At 41.5% G+C, this 19,013-nt stretch overlaps 1 protein-coding gene and 2 long non-coding RNA genes across 4 annotated transcripts; 2 read left to right on the top strand and 1 right to left on the bottom strand.

Annotated features, from left to right (window-relative positions):
- The first annotated feature begins 383 nt into the window (after positions 1-383).
- On the top strand, positions 384-11,022 carry LOC146642363 (cystathionine beta-synthase-like protein). Of its 2 annotated transcripts, none has more exons than XM_085399385.1 (15): positions 384-593; positions 4,105-4,365; positions 4,700-4,806; positions 4,990-5,124; positions 5,222-5,301; positions 6,037-6,241; positions 6,320-6,459; positions 6,554-6,679; positions 6,799-6,883; positions 7,682-7,787; positions 7,909-7,986; positions 8,070-8,204; positions 8,358-8,466; positions 8,763-8,847; positions 10,235-11,022. In XM_085399385.1, the coding sequence occupies exons 2-15, from the start codon at positions 4,112-4,114 to the stop codon at positions 10,366-10,368; spliced, it is 1,779 nt and encodes a 592-aa protein (XP_085255511.1). In that variant the 5' UTR covers positions 384-593; positions 4,105-4,111; the 3' UTR covers positions 10,369-11,022. The 2 variants fall into 2 exon arrangements, with proteins under 2 accessions (XP_085255511.1, XP_085255512.1); XM_085399386.1 differs by having other exon boundaries at positions 391-593; positions 6,368-6,459.
- Positions 11,023-14,304: 3,282 nt separating this feature from the next.
- On the top strand, positions 14,305-17,267 carry LOC146642362 (uncharacterized). Its single transcript, XR_014909686.1, has 2 exons — positions 14,305-14,974; positions 16,715-17,267. It is a non-coding gene; the product is annotated as an uncharacterized LOC146642362 (long non-coding RNA).
- Position 17,268: 1 nt separating this feature from the next.
- Positions 17,269-18,856, bottom strand: LOC146642361 (uncharacterized). Its single transcript, XR_014909687.1, has 2 exons — positions 17,860-18,856; positions 17,269-17,705 (listed from the first exon to the last, which is right to left on the bottom strand). It is a non-coding gene; the product is annotated as an uncharacterized LOC146642361 (long non-coding RNA).
- Between the last annotated feature and the right edge of the window lie 157 nt (positions 18,857-19,013).

The raw sequence follows: 19,013 nt of genomic DNA, 5'->3' as shown, positions 1-19,013 counted from the left end.
AAGATCCACTTAAGATGGTTTAAGTTTAATGTGCATAGTCTGGAGTTATAAAGATACAAATACTACAATAAAGTACAAATACATCAAACTTCTATGCAAATACAGTACATGTGTTGTACTTTTAAATGCTGCTTGGGAGTTGAAAAGTATTTTATTTGTATTTTTTTAAGAGAATTTATAAGTCTAGTTACGTTGTCAAAAAAATAGATTATTAAACCCTTGCTTACTTGAATTCAAATGTTAGCGAAAAAAAGACGTTCATGAGAAGCTTTCAAGTTGTTACACGCGGTGTCTACGTGCGCGGGGGTGTGTTTGGTCAGTAAAAAGTAAACAGGTGCCACGGACTACTTTACCTCAGCGTTTTTTTCCCCCTCAACCCCTTTTAAAGAAATCTCCGTACAGCCCACAAACAGACGCCCCCACCGCAGCCAATAAGAGCGTCTCCCTAAAAATTCTGCGCTCCATACAGTTTAGTCCACGTGCGTCGGCACGTTAAAGGCTTGCTTTGTCGGAAGTTGATCCCTAGGCTGTGCAGTCGTCTGCTCGTCGTACCGGAGTACAGTTTTCTCGCAGATTTCAAGATAAATCTCCAGGTGAGTGAAAATAAAGCCGCCTGACACAGAGAATGGAAACGAGGAGAAGCCGACGTATTTAAACACTTTTTTTTTTCGAATTAAATTAATTTATATTTTCCCATGGGCTGATAGAAAGCTGCCTCCAGCTCCTCAGTTCTGATGCAACATTGTAGCTGCGCAGTTCAGGCTTTTGTTGGACCTTTTCCAGCCGATGTGTTATAATTCAGGTGTTCGCATACACACTGCGGTGTCCTATATTTATTATATTAAATTATGTAAGCATTACTGGGGGGTTTTGTTTTTATTTTTTTTTTACAATTAATCGCTTTTTTGCTTTCCCCCCCTTTTGGTTACCTTTTGTAGTTTGTCTCCTTTGTATCCCGCCACATCATCTATTATTTTCAAATGACGCAGCGTTTATTTCTATCATGCTGTTTCCGTGCTCTGGTTCGTTTTGAGCAATGCAGCCAAGTGAGATTTTTCCCCTTTTTTTGTCTTAAATCTTTTTTTCCCAGAAAATTGTGACAACCTTTTTCCTTTTTTTCTTTTTTTTTTTTACTTCGATAGCCTTCAGTGTTATCGTTAAATTGTTTTATTAAAAGAGGCAAAAACAACTATTTTCCTGCGACCTACACTGTCCTATTAAAGGTTATGCATGTGGGTGAACCTTTATACGGCCTTTCTATGGCCATCATTACTGCTATTCGCATTGGCACATCATTTGTGATGGCTCAGTGGATATCTATAGTGTGCTGTTGTATTGCCAACAAGCAGATACTTCGGTTGTGTTTGTTGCTGCCAGAGCAATTAAATGCTGCAAACCATAAAGGGATGCTGCAAGTCATAGTCACCACTGGACTCCCAAGAGTGGTGAACATACCATTGGTGCTTTCCTTTTTCTTTTCTTTTTTTCCTTTTTAAAGCAGATAAACGTATGAGGGGGGATTTTTCATTAGAGTGGACCGATGTTGCCAAACTCTGATTTTTTATGTTTCTTTAGCCTGGGACCTTTAATTAGGGATTGGACTCTTGGCTGAAGTATGGTGTATTAAACCAAACTTAAGTTTAAGCTGGGCAAATCCTCTTTCAAGTCTTTCTTGCCCTGCAAGCCTGGCTCAGACTTGTTTTGTGTGTGTGTGTCCTCCACCAGGAGGATCATATTTCCCTGTTAAACCCTGTAAGGCCGACACATACCACACACATTTGCCAGCATCGATGTTGCAAGTGTTACTGTAATTAGCAGTGTGCCTAGCAGTGGTTGTAAGGAAAAGGTAGGGTAGGTGGTTTGTGCTTCTGTTTAAATTTTGATAGCAGATCAAATGCATGTATCATCGTAACGGCAACATTCCACAAAAGCGCGTGAAAGCCAGCTCCACTCCGTGTAGAGCAGGGAGCTGCAGGCTTAAGAAAATGTGTTTAGTCCACTCCTGTGGACATTGTCTGAACTCATTCTGCAGTCAAAGACAGGGGCCCCGTTGTAACAGCTGGCCCTGTCGGTGTGTGCTCTGTGTGTTAGTGAAGCCTCATGTGCTACCATTGCAGCTGGGGGATGGGAGGGAAACAACAGGATGTAGTAAGAGGAAAAAGTTGGGCTTGTAAATCTGTGGCAGTCTTAGCAACTGGTACTTACCTTACTTTATTCTGTTCTGTAGTTTTGTTGTTTAACTCATTGACTGATTGATTTAAAGTCTTAAAAAGTTATCACAGTGACAGAAAGTAGTAAGATTAAAATGTACTGAAAGTTTGAGAAGCTCTTGTTGTACTGCTCTCGTGTTTGGAGTCATATAACCGTCACATGAAATGGCAAATTATCATGTTGCAGAGGCTGTGACTGTGACTGAGGTTTGTCTTGTATTTACAAGTGAAATTTTAAAATTGTAACTTGTTTTCCAGCTAATCTTTCTTTTGTTCCTGCCAGTTTAGCCAAACTGCCACTCAGTGGTTTAGCTCTCTTCCTGGAAAGTTATTGCTGAAGTTCATGTCAGGTATTTCACCTCGTGCTTAATTACCCAGCTTATTTGTCAAATTAATGATCAAAGACTGGATTTAAAGCTTCCCTTTGATCTCATCAGACTCTTAAACACCCGACTCAGATTTAAGGTAATGCTTAACATTTGGTTAGCCATTAGTAGCATTTATAACCAGTTATAACTGATTACAAAATCTTTTTATGGTTTAGATTAACTACATTTACAAACAATGAGAAAAGCAGTAATTTTCTTTTCTGTAGATCCTCAAAACGGATGCGTGCCTGTCGGTGTTGTGTGTCTAAATCTTGATATGTGGGAACAGCAATCAGTCTTATGATTTATAAAAACAATACTGCTTACCAACCCCCTAAAAAGAAGCTTTTGTTTTTTCCTGTGGAGAAGAAATGATGAAATATTAACTGAAGTTTTATCAGCCCCACCCCCCCTTGCTTACTCCCACTTTTGCTTTCTCACGTAGCTTTGATAAGGGCAGAATTTGGCCACTCGTCATGACTAGGCTAAACTAGACTAGACTGAAAAGCGGTGGTAGATGGAGATGAGCTGTGGATTTGTTTTAGCAGTGCAGATGTCACTCAGCATTAATAAAAGAAAGGAGTGGTTCAGTGTTTGCTTTGCACTGTGTTTGCTGATTGGTGAAGTTGAATGTAAGCTTTAACAGATTGTCCTTTAGCTCACATTTGTCATCTCTTGGAATTTTTTTCAGGTTATCTTATTTACAATAAAAATAGCCCTTTTATATTGTACGGTAAAGATGCTACAATAATAGAGAGAAACCCTAACAGTCAGACACACCCCGTGATCACGTAATTTGTGACAGTGGTGAAGAAAAACTCCTTCCTTAACAGGAAGAAAGCTCTGGCAGAATTTAAAATTAGAGAGGGTCCTTCCCAAAGCTGGTTCCACAGCTGTGGATAATCAGTCCAGCACTTGTGACTGAAGTATCTCAACTTTAAGTTGGGTTGCCATAAAATCGTGCATCAAACTTGTCCAAATATCCAACAAGAAACCCATCCAAATTTTAGCATTACCATGCATTCATGCGGTTCTTGGATGGTCGGATTTCCTTCATTTGGAAATTGTTCCACTTACAAACATGACACATTGGATTTTATTGCTCAGAGGGTTTAAACTGCACTTTAATAGTTATTTCTGTAAGATACACCTCAGTTGTCGAAACTATTGGTGATAACTTTTCTAAAAAGTAATCGAGGTCACACAAAGAAAGTGATTGAAGGATTGAGCCCATCTCCTTGGTATAAACTCACAGGGTTGAATATTTTGAGCCCAAATGAGCAGTAGAAACTGGAGCTATTTAGTTAATAATAGAGAAATGCATCATGCCTTTGATGCAGGTTGCAGAGAAGGAGACTACTGCTTGTGTCAGTCAAAAACAACATTATGAAAGTATTTAATTTCCTGGCTGTCAGCCAAGTCACTGATGATGCAGGAAAACTTATCAGAACATGCTGTAAGAACAGTGTGTTACATAATTGGATAACTTTACAGTTGTTTTTTTTTTTGTTTTTTTTCCCCTTAAGTTAAGCAATGCCATCAGTTCCCTCATCCAAAGAGACCACAGTCAACAGCCCTGTGTGCCCACACGCTGGCAAGCTGCACGGCTTCAGCAACGGAGAGAACCTGAAGACGGAGGAGGAGTCGCAGGAGGCAGCCAGAAACATTCAGATCAAAACAAAGAACTCTTCTCCCGAAAGGAAATGGATCCGGCCCGACCTTCCCAGCCGCTGCACGTGGAGCCTAGAAGCCTCAAAATCCGACTCCCCCCACACTCAAGTTTCAAGGTCAGCGTGCCAGTCAGATATCCACTGCTTCTTGCATCTCAGCACTGTTGTATTGATCTGCTGTTACAAATAAAAAAACTGTCGTAAAGGCGTTACACTATTTGTTTAAAGCTCTGAAAAAGAGGCTGTTATTTTTGTTGTTGTTTAGACTTCTCAGACCAGTGAAGTGAGTGGAAATGGGTGCTATTATCTCACACTAGTGATAGCAATAAAAGACAGTCTTAGCCTGATAAAGAAGTGATTACCGTCCAGTCTATCTGCACAGCCAGACGTGGCGCTTCTGTTTATCATCTCGCTGAGGTTTCTTCTTCTTTTTTTCCCCTTCTCCTCTCAGGACTGTTGCACCAGCCATTCTCCCCAACATCCTGAACAAAATCGGTGACACTCCCATGGTACGCATCAACAACATCCCCAAAGCCTTTGGACTCAAATGTGAAATATGTGAGTCACACCACATTCAAGCCGAGACACATTCAGAAGTTGGTTACGTCTGCCTGGTTACTGTGCAAACTTGTGAGCGCTGGTTGGGGTGTGAGCGTTTCTTCAGATCACAATTGTATCTTAATTGTTTCATTTGGCTCCTGTGATTTTTAATATGTTATTGTGACACTTTTTTTGGTGTAGTGGCCAAGTGCGAGTTCTTCAATGCGGGCGGCAGTGTCAAGGACAGAATCAGTCTGCGGATGGTGGAGGACGCTGAGAGAGCCGGGATCCTCAAGCCAGGAGACACCATCATAGAGCCCACCTCTGGAAACACTGGTAATCCCCTGCATGCGCCTGTGCTGGTGTGAAAAAATACACGAAAGCCTGTGCTGATAATGCCACTCAAATCTGCTTCTTTCTTTTGTTCCTTAAGGTATCGGACTCGCTCTGGCTGCTGCAGTGAAAGGCTACCGTTGCATCATTGTCATGCCAGAGAAGATGAGCATGGAGAAGGTGAATTTCCTGTCATATAGAAACCACAACTCACAGAAACATGGCAGGTTTTTTTTTCTGTCAGAGTAAAACATGTCTAGACTGCTACAGCTAAATTGAAGGGTATGATTTCCTGATAGAAAAGTGCGGTTTCTGTTCAGAGGGGCTTTTCCTGAAGATGTTGCGACTAAGTATGCAAATCGCAGCCTGTTATAGAGGCAGAGGTCACGCTTTAGCATTGCTGTTGCATCATATGATGCAATCTTTAAAAGCTGTGCAAAAATATAAATCTAGTGTACATTTGTACAAAATGTTCAAAGTTTTTGTTTGAGGTCTATATTATATCTTATCTTGTTTTTTTGTTTTTTTTTTGTTTTTTTAAATAATCATATATCTTATGTTTTGTTTCTAAAGGGATTTTAATAATATTTTCTGATTATTTGTTCCTTTTTTTTGTTCAATTTTTTGAACATTACAACAAGCTCAGTATTCCTTTTTAATTTCTTTTTTTAATGAATTTATTTTATTAATTTATTCTTTTTTTTCAAGCTGTTTTTCCACAGTAGCTTTCATTAAATTACATTAAAATAAAAACATTAGTACCCTTTTAAAAAGACTACTGTTCTTCAAGCTTACTGCATATCTATTAATTCTAATGAATCTTGAATGTTTTAAAGAACAAATTCCTGTCGGTGTTTCTCACTGCAGTCAGGCCATCGTGTACAAGTGTTAATATTTGTCAGATGTTCTCGACAGGTGGATGTCTTGAGAGCACTCGGAGCAGAGATCGTACGTACGCCCACCAGCGCCCGTTTTGATTCGCCAGAGTCTCACGTGGGCGTGGCCTGGCGCCTTAAGAACGAGATCCCCAACTCGCACATCCTGGACCAGTACCGCAACCCGAGCAATCCCCTGGCTCACTACGACACCACAGCCGAGGAGATCCTGGAGCAGTGTGAAGGTACGAGCATCCTGAGCTGTAAAATTTACAGAAACTTCTTCAACGGCATTATTGCTTTTTCCTTAAAACTCACTTTAGAAGTTCACTGGAAATCAAGTCAACAAGGTTCTGTGTTTCTGCTGACAGGTAAGGTGGACATGCTGGTGGCTGGTGCAGGCACAGGAGGGACGATCACAGGCATCGCCCGCAAGCTGAAGGAAAGATGCCCAAATATCAAAGTAAGCTCTTTCTTGAGATTATGTTTCTCCTCTTTTTTCAGATAAATATCTGCTGAGCTACTTGTGGCTTATGAATGGTGTGTTTTGTGCGCAGATTGTTGGTGTTGATCCTGAAGGTTCAATCCTGGCTGAGCCAGAGGAGCTTAACAAGACCGATAAGACCCAGTACGAGGTGGAGGGCATCGGGTACGACTTCATCCCCACCGTCCTCGACAGATCGGTTGGTTCAAGCGGCGTCTATAATCCCATCTCCTTTTCATGAATGCTCCTAAGTGAGCATGGTAATGTCGTATGTTTAATATTACTTTTTTTTTTTTCTTCCCCCGTCAACATTTCCAGGTGGTCGATACGTGGTACAAGTCCAACGATGAGGAGTCCTTCAACATGTCTCGTTTGCTGATCAGAGAGGAAGGCCTGCTGTGCGGTAAGTCTTTGTGGTTCCTGATTTAGGTAGGCTCTTCTACCCCGGGACTTATTAGTTTTTTATTTTTTTAGTGGCCAACACACAGCACTTATTTCAGGGCCTGTTCTGAGGTAGTGACTTGTGATTGGCCTTGAAAAACAATATGGAGCTTTATGCTGATTGGTTCGATTCATTCATTTTTTGATTTATCCTACCACTGATGGTCACAAGAGACTTTGCTTCAACCAGGACAGGCAGGAGGTGGAACTAAAATGTTTTTCATAGTTTCACTCTGGTTAGTTTCTAAAGCTCTGAAACTCCTCCAGAGCCCAGTAGATCACCACAGGAAGGTGCTCCTTATAAACAAACGGCAGAATTCATCCTATTTGAGGGGACGTGGGTGTGAATGGTTACTGACTGGCATACAAGACAACAGAAGAAGCACAAAGCCTCCAGGAATACTTTTGCTCCCAGGGAAAAGCTTCATGAGGAAGATGTTGTGGGTACCTGGGTGCCAATTAAGGCAAACTAACCTACCGGCGATCGTGGCTCAAGACTTGGAAGTTCTCCTTGTGATAGGAAGGTTGCCAGTTCGAGCCCCGGCTTGGATAGTCTTGGCTGTTGTGTCCTTGGGCAAGACGCTTGACCCTGCTGGTGGTGGTCAGAGGGCCCGGTGGCGCCAGTGTCCAGCAGCCTCGCCTCTGTCAGTGTGCTCCAGGGTGGTTGTGGCTACAATGTAAAGCGCTTTGGGGTCCTTATGGACTAGTAAAGCGCTATACAAATACAGGCCATTTACCATTTTGCTTTTTCCTGTAACAGGAGGCAGCTCGGGGACGGCCATGGCAGCAGCTGTGCATGCCGCCAAGGAGCTGAAAGAGGGCCAGCGCTGTGTGGTGATCCTGCCGGACTCCATCCGCAACTACATGTGAGTTTCCATATATGTTTGTGCTAGAGGTCCTTCAGATATATGCAGACAATTTGTTTGCTTTCTTTGTGTAAACACAGATCAGTCTTTTCTTTATCTTTTCTTCTTTACCCCCCTCAAGGTCAAAGTTCCTGAGTGATAAGTGGATGGTCCAGAAGGGCTTTTTGAGGGAGGAGGACCTCATGGTGAAGAAACCATGGTGCGTGTCATTTAAAAAGACCAAATCTCCAGTTTTTAAGTCTCTCTCTATGTACGCTCATTAAACATGCCGTGTTCTCACAGGTGGTGGAACTTGAAGCTGCAGTGCCTGAACATGTCTGCCCCGCTCACTGTCCTGCCTACCGTTAGCTGCCAAAAGACCATCCAGATCCTCAAGCATAATGGCTTCGACCAGGCGCCGGTGGTCGATGACACAGGGTGGGTGTGCTATAGGTAGAAAGATTAGCTTTACAACAGAAAAGCACAGAATATTAGATCTTCACACATTCCTGGAAGCTGTGTTTTAGACCCTGAAAACCTTATCCTTGACTAACCTTTAACTTCACTTCTTGTTTATGTTTTTGTGTGTAGATTGATCCTGGGCATGGTGACTCTAGGCAACATGCTATCTTCGATCCTTGCAGGGAAGATCAACTTGTCAGATCCTGTCAGCAAAGTGCTTTACAAGCAGTTCAAACAGGTTAGTTTGATTGGAAATTTAATGGATTTTAAAGACTACTCTTTTGATTCTGATTGGCTGAGGATGATCTCCAGGTAGGGAGAAAAAAAAGGATTGTAAACTTGCTGAACTAGAAAATTGGGGTTTGAAATAAGACTTGTTTTTAGTGCTAAAAAGACAAATTTGTGTTATGTTCTGTTCCATTTCTTTGTGTATACAGAAAGTTTTACTGTGACAGATGTTGTGACAGCTGTGTATATATCTATATATTTCTATGTATCTTTATATCTTCAGCACATCCTCTTATTTTAATTCAGATCACACTGACTGACAACTTGGGAAAGTTGTCCTCGATTTTGGAGATTGACCACTTCGCACTGGTGGTACACGAACAGATCCAATGTGAGTACAGCAATGCACACACACTGCCAGAAGTTTGTGCTGTGGCTGGTTGAGCTGCTGTTGTCTGTGGATATAAGTCTTGACAATCTGTGCGTTTAAACTATGACCAGGGGTTAGTGATTCAATGTGTAAAAACATTGAGTTTGTGTATTTGCAAGAACCACATTTTTAACAGCTCTGTGAGCTCAGTATATCCGCTTCCTGCTGCTCCTTGCTTGAGTATAGATGCACAAGCTCAGTGTGAGAATCTGGGGGCAGGCTTTAGATGACCTTGACCGTCCAAGTAGAGACAATTTAGCAAACAGCAAGCTTTGTCAAGGTTACATTTAAGCAGGCTTTTTTTTTTCTTCAGTATTGAAATCCAAAATGTGCAGGCTGAGAAGGAATCTTCAATCTTTATCTTTTTCCTTTGGCTGCACCCATTAAAAGTGGCCCTACACCTAACATCCTCCTTTGTCACACCAACCCTTTGAAGGGTGTAGTGAAATAGGATAAGCAATCTTTTCTGTGGTCTTCCTCTTTTCCTCCTGCACAGCAGCTTCATAATAAAACCAATTCTGCATCTTTAAATTGATCAAAGATGGACAAACAGACCTATCAATCAAACTTGCACTGTGCAACTTTTATCATCCCCATATGGCTGTCGGAGTGGTTACACAGACCAAGTAGGCATTAATTTAAAAAGGTTGAACTGTAAAATACAGTATACCTGCCACTGATCGTAATCAGCTTTAGATGGCGAGTAAGGCGCACAATGTGGTGTGATCAGCTACATTTATTTATTCTCCTTCCCCCCACCCCCCCCCCCCCCCCCCCCCCACCCCATACTGCACATTCTGGCATGAGCACTCCCTGTTGCTGGTAAAATGGAGCTCTGACAGCAATAAATAAACTCCAGAAAGGTGGCAGCTACTGTTACGTGTCAGCTGATACACATGTGTAAGTGTAATATTGCTGATGTTGAACCTAACTGACATATCACGTGCATATTTAGAATACTGCATGTGTCTCATTTACATTCGTATACTGACCATAGTATGTGACCATGCTGCATACTGGATCCTCAGCATCAAATGGCTAAGGGACATGACTGTCCATTTGGCAGCTAAAGAGACAACTCCAACAGAATATTGAAAAGTTTAAAGAGCCCACTTGGCTTGTTCCACTGCCCCCTAGTGGCCAGAGTCCTACATTACAGTTGTAGGAATTATTATTATTATTATTATTATTATTATTATTATTATTATTATTATTATTATTATTGTTGTTATTGGGTTTTTTTTTAAAGTTTTTAGTGGAAGCACTGCAACACTTTGATAGTTGAGTTAAAACCTTTAGACTAATAATTGCTCTGATACTATCTTTTCTACTCCTTGTCCTCCACCAGACTTGACTGATGGCTCTCATAGCAAAAAGCAGATGGTTTTCGGGGTGGTGACAGCTGTCGACCTGCTCAACTTCGTCACAGCCCGGAAGAGGCAGGAGCGCTCCATGTCAGAATCCACCGATGAGCTGAATTAAAAGCAAAGACACTACAAGCCTTTACATTTCTTACTTTAGAATGACAAACACATTGACATTTAGTTTAGTGTCTTAAAGATGGCAGAAAGTTTTTTAGAAGTTTTGGTTTGAGTTTGGCTCTTATTTCTCTCTTTTTGAATCATTTTTGTATGTTTGACCTTGAGTCTTGAAGTGTAATAAGCAGAATACTTTGTTCTACTGTCAGCTTATGATGGGGGTTGTTATTATTGCTCAAGCCTGTAGTGCTCGAATCTTTTATAAGTTTTGTTACAGTGTGTAGACTTTTATTGTTTTGTATCGGACTTGAAGAGAGGCTGCGAGGAAAGTAAATGATTACATCATCACTTTGGCTTTGTATACCAGACAGGAATACAAAAGTCACATTCAATTCATTTATTATGGGAGTTGCTGTGTGTATGTGTAAAATATGCATATTATATTTTCATTATTGCTCGCTGTATGCTGATTTCATGATTGTGTGTACACAGAATAATCCATGTCAGGTAATGTGAAATCTGAATATAATCATGGTGTTATTCAAGTGTAAAGTAGTCTGGACTACTTAATCTTTGCAGTGTCTAGGAGAAAATATTTTTCTATGACATCATTTTTCCTTAATGGATGTATAAGGCTAAATAAAAATTACACTCTGTAGCAGTGTGGCTTCTTTTTTCCCTTTGTCACAATTTGAGGAAAAAAATATTCAGAAACAAAAAGATGCTTAGGGAAACTTAGGAATGAGGTTAGGTAGGTTGTACCTACTTTGCCTTCAGAACTGCCTTAATTCTTCACAGCATAGATTCAGCAAGGTGTTGGAAACTTTCCTCAGAGATTTTGGTTCATGTTGACATGATGACACCACACAGTTGCTACAGATTTTTCACCTGTACATCCATGACTGGACTCTCTTGTTCCACCACATCCCAAAGTTCAGAATCAGAATCGTGTTTATTGGCCAAGTATATGTGCAGACACATACAGGGAATTTGGTTCCGCTAGATGGTGGCTCTCAAGCACAGCAATGTAAATCTCACACACACACACACACACACACACACGTGTCTATATATACACATTACACATACATACACAAAGCTGTGTAAACCAACTATAAATAACAAATCTAAACTTATATACATAAAATACAGAAATGAATGAGGTGGAATGAATACTACAAAATGTACATAAGGTGCAGCTGCAGTCTGGCAGTGGGAGCAGTGTGACAGGTCAACTGTTAAGAAGGGAGATGGCGAGGGGAAAGAAACTATTCCTGTGTCGGGTGGTCCTGGTCTGCAGGCTTCTGTACCGTCTGCCAGAGGGCAGCAGATCAAAAAGTCTGTGTCCAGGGTGTGAGGGGTCTGTGATGATTTTCCCTGCCCGTTTCCTGGTTCTTGAGAGGTACAGATCCTGGATGGAGGGCAGGGGCATGCCGATGATCCTTTCTGCTGCCCGTACAGTCCGCTGCAATCTGCTCCTGTCCTGTTTAGTGGCTGCTCCATACCAGACTGTGATGGAGGAGCACAGGACAGACTTAATGACCGCAGTGTAGAACTGGATCAGCAGCTCCTGTGGAAGACTGTACTTCCCCAGTTGTCTCAGGAAGTACATCCTCTGCTGGGTCTTTTTGAGGATGGAGTTGATGTTGGTCTCCCACTTCAGGTCCTGGGAGATGGTTGTACCCAGGAACTTGAAGGTCTTCAGAGTTGACACAGGGCTGTCTGATATGGTGAGGGGGAGCAGAGTTGAGGGATGTCTCCTGAAGTCCACTGTCATCTCTACAGTCTTAAGAGTGTTCAGCTCCAGATTGTGCTGACTGCACCAGAGTACCAGCCGCTCAACTTCCTGCCGGTATGCAGACTCATCACCATCTTGAATGAGGCCAATGACAGTGGTGTCATCTGCAAACTTTAGGAGTTTGACAGCCGAGTTCTTGGAGGTGCAGTCGTTAGTGTAGAGGGAGAACAGTAGTGGTGAGAGGACACATCCTTGAGGGGCACCAATCCTGAGGGACCGGGTTTCAGAGGTGATCTCCCCCAGCCTCACTTGTTGCATTCTGTCTGTCAGGAAGCTGGTGATCCACTGACAGGTAGCTGGTGACACGCTGAGCTGGGAGAGTTTGGAGGAAAGAAGTTCAGGCACAATGGTGTTAAAAGCCGAACTAAAGTCCACAAACAGGACCCTGGCATAAGTTCCCGGGCGGTCAAGGTGTTGCAGGATGTAATGCAGCCCCATGTTCACTGCATCATCCACCGACCTGTTTGCCCGGTAGGCAAACTGCAGAGGGTCCAGCTGGTGGCCTGTAATGTCTTTCAGATGGGCTAACACCAGTCGTTCGAAGGATTTCATGACCACAGACGTCAAGGCGACAGGTCTGTAGTCATTCAGTCCTGTGATGGTGGGTTTCTTGGGAACAGGGATGATGGTGGAGCGTTTGAAGCAGGAGGGAGGTCGTTGAGTCTGGGTTGGAGAGGGTGGTGGTGGTCGTTGAGTCTGGATTGGGGAGGGTGGGGTGGTCGTTGAGTCTTGATTGGGGAGGGGCAGGGTGAAGGGGGGAGAGGTGGAAGGTGTGTTGGGGGTCAATGTCTGAAGCAATGTCCCTGGGGAGGGGAGGGTGGGGCGTGGGAGTCTGTCCGTCTCAAACCTGCAATAGAAAGTGTTTAACTCGTTGGCCAGGTTTTTTTTTTGCTTCAATAGTGGGTGGGGGGGCGTCTGCAGTGTTGGGGAGTAACGGAATACATGTACCGCCGTTACGTATTTAGAATACAAAATATGAGTAACTGTATTCCGTTACAGTTACCGTTTAAAAAGGTGGTATTCAGAATACAGTTACTTTGTTGAAATAAACACTGCGGTACTTTCCTGTTTCATTTTGTCGCGGGTCAGGACTGTTTGGGTTTTGTTTGACAGCTACGTTCTTTCGTTCCAGGCGGCAGCGTTACGGTTGCCATGGTTACAGGGCGACGCTCTCTCTCTCTTTCTGCGACTGTGTGTTTCCTGGGTGAGAGAGCGCCTTTTCGTTGTTGTTGTTGTGCTAAGCTAACAGGCAGAATGCTACAAGCATAGCTCTAAAGAATGTAGCATCAAAGGCAGTACAGACGCCGCGTCTGTAGCTGGTGATTTCCTGCAGGCCCCTCCACACTGACGCAGGGTCGGTGGCTGAGAGCCGTTCTTCCAGTTTCTGGGAGTAGATGCTTTTAGCTGCTTTGATCTCCTTGGTCAGTGTGTTCCTGGCTTGCTTGTACAGGGCCCTGTCACCACTTCTGTAGGCATCCTCCTTGGCCTTACAAAGAAGTTGCTCTATTGGATGGAGATCTGGATCACTGTGGAGGCAGTTTGAGTACAATGAACTCATTTTCATATTCAAGAAAGTAGTTTTAGATGACTTCAGCTTTGTGACGATGTTTGAACAGTGGTCTGTTGGTACCAAGGAACCAAAAGTGCACTAAAAGCATCACACCCTGACATTATACCACTTAACAGCAGGTTGAACCATTCACACAAAGTAGGATGGATCTGTTTTTGTTATTTACACCAAATTCTGATACTTTCATCTGAATTTCACAAATTTGAGACTGCCAAGAACAGTCAATGTTTTTACAATCTTCCATTGTCCAGATCTAGAGAGCCTGTGTGACATGTAGCCTCAGTGTGGTCTTCTGCTGCTTCAGAGATGGTCTTCTGCATATAACAAGTGGTTATTTGAGTTACTGTTGCTTTCGTATCAGCTGGAAGCTGTCTGGCTGTTCTCCTATAATTGTTGATATCAACAAGGCACGTTTACTCATGCAGAAACATGTTGAGTTGCTGCCATTTGATTGGCCGAATAGATATTTGGATTATCAAGCAGTTAAACAAGTGTACCTATTGAAGTGGCCATAAGTGTGATTTTTTTCAGTAGTGTTAGGTGGTCTTTACATACACTGTCAAAACCAACCAATGACAATATTCACAATCATATGCATTGCATTACTAGATTCTAATTATTAATTAATTGACGTGTGTATATATCTATTTAATGTTGCAGCCATTGTTACGGTGGCTGGGAAGTGCAAATCGCAACAAATTAAAAAACCGCAACAAATAAAAAACAAACCACAACAAAATACAAAAAGCCCACAACAAATTACAAAAAGCCCACAACAAATTACAAAAAGCCCACAACAAAATACAAAAAGCCCACAACAAATTACAAAAAGCCCACAACAAATTAAAAATCCTTGACGGAAAGGGATTGTCTGAAATACCGGAAGTGACACAAGCGTGATGTCATGAGAGGGGGCGTGGTCAGGGTTTTTGGTTGAGGCGCCACATTTCTGGGCCGAACAAAGCGCTAGCGAAAGAGCGAAAGTACACGGATAACACCAGCTATGGTTCGTACTTGCTGTGCGGTCGGTTGTAAAGTTAGATCGCACGACCGGCAAGGGAATAAGGTTGAAAATGGTTTATCTTTTCATTCTTTCCCCACCTGGAAGCAACATGAGGCAGCTCATGTATCGGATGTTACCAAACGAAGGCGTCTAGCCTGGATAGCAGCTGTGAGACGAGCTGATATCCAGTTCTCTTCCATCTCCAAATATCTGTTGGTGCTCCAGACATTTTCATTCCCGTAAGTTATAGATATGTTCATATCACTCTTTATCCGGTCTTTAAGTCTGACGTCACTAGCATGGGCTCAAACGCTGCTGCAGGTCCATAAATCACAGGATCACTGTGGCATTACTGAGAGTTGAAAAACTGTCTAAAGTCTTTCATCTGTAATAAAATTATCAGCGTTCTGCTCTACCATGTGTAACAATTGAGTTTAACATCCAGGCATCCATGAAAACGAAACGGAATATATGACATTTAACAGAGTTAGAAATTAGCAGGAAGTTAGCTCGCTAGCTTCCATCTAAATGAGGGATTTTGGAAACAAATTCAAACGTACAACTCTGCTATCACTTCCAACATAAATGAAGACAGAAAACTAAACAGCAGTGACGTTTGTAGGGCACTGTGAGTAAAATGCGTTTGATTTCCTCCCGAACATTCAAATTAGTGCAATCATAAATTCATTCATGAGGTGCAAATTAGAGTGAGAACACGTGGAGGCTCTGGCTACGTTTACACTGCACGCGAAAACGCATCAAATCCGACTTTTTTGACCGTATGCGACCCATATCCAATCATGGTATGACGGTGTAAAAACAGCACAAATCCGATATTTTCAAATCCGATCTGGGTCACTTTCGTATGTGGTACTTAATCCGATACATATCTGATGTTTTAGGAAGCAACTGCTGTTTGAATGGTCATGACGCATTAAATCCGTCTTTTATTTCACTGACACAAAACATATGCCAATTATCAGCGCTGGAGAAGACATTGAGAACACATGAGCGCTTCGTGTGCATCCCGTGCAGATGTTAGTGAAACTGTTGGGAAGATAACGTGAACATTTTATTTGTACTGTATAATCTGCAGATTCTGACATAAATCTGCAACTATCCTTTGAAGCACCGCTCCTCTCTAAAACAACAATAAGGATCATTATTAGGCCATATGTAAATAACAAAATAACTTAAAGCAAAATTGGACAACGTAAAGTCTGAAACAAGTCTTTATATTAAGGGCCATCAGTCAAACAATGCTGTTTGGTCTAAACAGAGCGCGTTGTGTGTGACGTCTTCTTTTGCGCATGCGGGCCACTTTGAGGGTTCACAAAGGACTGCGTTTGCTGTCACATTTTATTTGTAGTGTGAACAAGCAGACACAAAATCAGATTTAAATAAAAAAAAAAAAAAAAAAATCGGAATTGAGCATTAAGACCTGCAGTGTGAACGTAGCCATAGTGAGTTCAGTGCATTGATGTGACATTGTCCTGAAGGATTTAGTTATTCTCAATGGTTAAAGAAATTGCAATTATTTATTCATATTTATTATAAATAATCCTAATTATATATCTTGCTTCCATGTTTGTGTCCTGTGTCACAAAAAATAAATTTTTTACTATAATACATTGATTAATGACCTGCAGAATCTCCTTATCATATTACGTGTCCATAATTGTCACCTAAAGTCAAACTTTATGCTTTCTCCATCTTGAAAGTGATGACATCCTTGCATTACATACTTTAGGTTCATTTTCTGAAGGCAGGTTTCTGAAAGAGAACAGGCAGATTTGGAATATAACATGCAGCGTTCTATAGATGGATACATAAAAAAATGGAAAATTACATGTATGTGCTAACTTTCTAAATACTTTGTTACATTTATGATAAAATGGATTTGAAAGTAGATAAAACAAATTTATGTCGGCCTTGGCTCATTAGAGTCCTTGTCTTTAAATTAACTTTGTATGTTTCAGGTACTGCACTCTCAAAGACTGAATGAACCAGCATTGGGTCATTGTGAGCATCACAGGGAAGGTTGAAGCCGCCCACTGCACCTGTATGGCCGGAGTCCTGGAGACCTGCATCCATGGCGCTGCTCTTGTTTAATGTAGAAGCAACAGTGCAGATCTGTGGCACAAGGACTGTTACAGATGAACCTGCATACTGGGGTTTTCTGGGTAATATGACCAAGATACAGCCAGAGGTTGGCCATAAGATGGACTTCTCCTCTTCAGCTGACCAAAAACTGCTCTCAATCAAAACATAAACAGACCATCTGTAGTGACAGGTAAAAGGAGCCGTCCTCAAAAAAGAAAAATCCCACCTGCTACTGTGGAGGAGTTGTCACTGCTATTGGAATCTTTGCTGGAACACAGTAAAGCTGTGGGTTGTGGGAATGACCCATAATGTTTTATATAAGGGTCTAGATTTATGCCTGAAGTGCACTGCCGTGTAAATAATTTGCATTTACTGAATATGTACTGACTGAGTACCACTGTTCAAAAGTTGAATAAAGAAACAAACTAAGTTTTGCTCTTTTTTTTTTTTTTATTAAAACCACCTTACAGAACATCACATCAGTTACAATGTAGAATCCATGTCATAGTTTATAAAGGACAAAATGTTTACACAAAATCATGACAGCATTTACACGATATCACCCACTACTAACGTTACTTTATTTACTATCAATTACTTCAATTTATGTTCTGAAAAATTACCGCTATTTATACAGCACAAGACTAAAGAATATTTAACAGGAGCAAGTTTCATTTTCCCCTGGTTTTACTACCACACTGTTCACCAAAACGGCAGCAAACCTTCACCATCTTATCCAGAAGGGTCACCTCTTCACCCTCACATGGAAGAAGTAATCTGATTGGCATGGTGGTATGTTTGAAGCAGGTCCCTTGTGTAGCGCTGGAACTCAGTCACGATGTTTCATCCATTTCATGGGCTGGTTTGCTGCAATAATGCCAAATAATTAGTAACTCTATAAATAGAAGGTAGTTCTGCAAAATCACTCAGTAGGATGTTTTTTTCTAATTTTCTATGACCTCAGAGTGCATCGAAAATAAAACTAATAGGCTATAAAGATATGAACATATTTAGAACTTACGGGAATGAAAATGTCTGGAGCACCAACAGATATTTGGAGATGGAAGAGAACTGGATATCAGCTCGTCTCACAGCTGCTATCCAGGCTAGACGCCTTCGTTTGGTAACATCCGATACATGAGCTGCCTCATGTTGCTTCCAGGTGGGGAAAGAATGAAAAGATAAACCATTTTCAACCTTATTCCCTTGCCGGTCGTGCGATCTAACTTTACAACCGACCGCACAGCAAGTACGAACCATAGCTGGTGTTATCCGTGTACTTTCGCTCTTTCGCTAGCGCTTTGTTCGGCCCAGAAATGTGGCGCCTCAACCAAAAACCCTGACCACGCCCCCTCTCGTGACATCACGCTTGTGTCACTTCCGGTATTTCAGACAATCCCTTTCCGTCAAGGATTTTTAATTTGTTGTGGGCTTTTTGTAATTTGTTGTGGGCTTTTTGTAATTTGTTGTGGGCTTTTTGTAATTTGTTGGGGGCTTTTTGTATTTTGTTGTGGGCTTTTTGTATTTTGTTGTGGGCTTTTTGTAATTTGTTGTGGGCTTTTTGTATTTTGTTGTGGGCTTTTTGTAATTTGTTGTGGGCTTTTTGTAATTTGTTGTGGTTTGTTTTTTATTTGTTGCGGTTTTTTAATTTGTTGCGATTTGCACTTCCCAGCCACCGTACATTGTTGACTTTAAATATTTACATAATGCTCAGCAGGGTGATAATAATGCAACTGATGTGCAAAACCAAAGCTTCAAAATAAATAGTATGGAATTTAAAGTACAGTAATTGCATCTGAAAAATCTGGAGTGTGTAGAAATACTGAAATAATCATATTTCGGGTGGGGGGGGGGGGGGGGGTTGTGCCACCTCACGCCCCCCTTCTACACACGCCTCTGACTAATCTTTAAAAAATGTCAAATTGTATCATTGTATATTGAAATTATAATTATTTTACTTTGTATATTTTACATTTTTTCTATTGTTGTATAGTAGTAATGGGACTAATAAATGCTATCTTATCTTATGACGTGTAAAAAATTGTATATGAGCAAAACTTAAGTTAGACCAGTTCAAATGCACAATAATTTTTTCCAAGCTTATAAATGGGACGTGAACGCAAATGTTAAGTCATGTTTGTGTTCGCCATGTGGTTTGTGGCGCATGTAATGGTG

The sequence above is a fragment of the Rhamphochromis longiceps genome, linkage group LG23 (genome assembly GCF_057381845.1).
Source record: "Rhamphochromis longiceps isolate RC_006_pf linkage group LG23, R_longiceps_female_GT1.1, whole genome shotgun sequence".
In the NCBI taxonomy this organism is placed as follows: domain Eukaryota; kingdom Metazoa; phylum Chordata; class Actinopteri; order Cichliformes; family Cichlidae; genus Rhamphochromis; species Rhamphochromis longiceps.
Note: the sequence above shows the minus strand (reverse complement) of the source record. Positions and strands in the feature narration are given on the sequence as shown.

Excerpts from the sequence above, each read along its gene's own strand:
- LOC146642363 (XM_085399385.1), top strand. The coding sequence starts at position 4,112 with ATGCCATCAGTTCCCTCATCCAAAGAGACCACAGTCAACAGCCCTGTG. Across the intron at positions 5,125-5,221 it reads GCCCACCTCTGGAAACACTG|GTATCGGACTCGCTCTGGCT; the intron begins GTAATCCCCTGC and ends TTGTTCCTTAAG. Across the intron at positions 8,467-8,762 it reads TTTACAAGCAGTTCAAACAG|ATCACACTGACTGACAACTT; the intron begins GTTAGTTTGATT and ends ATTTTAATTCAG.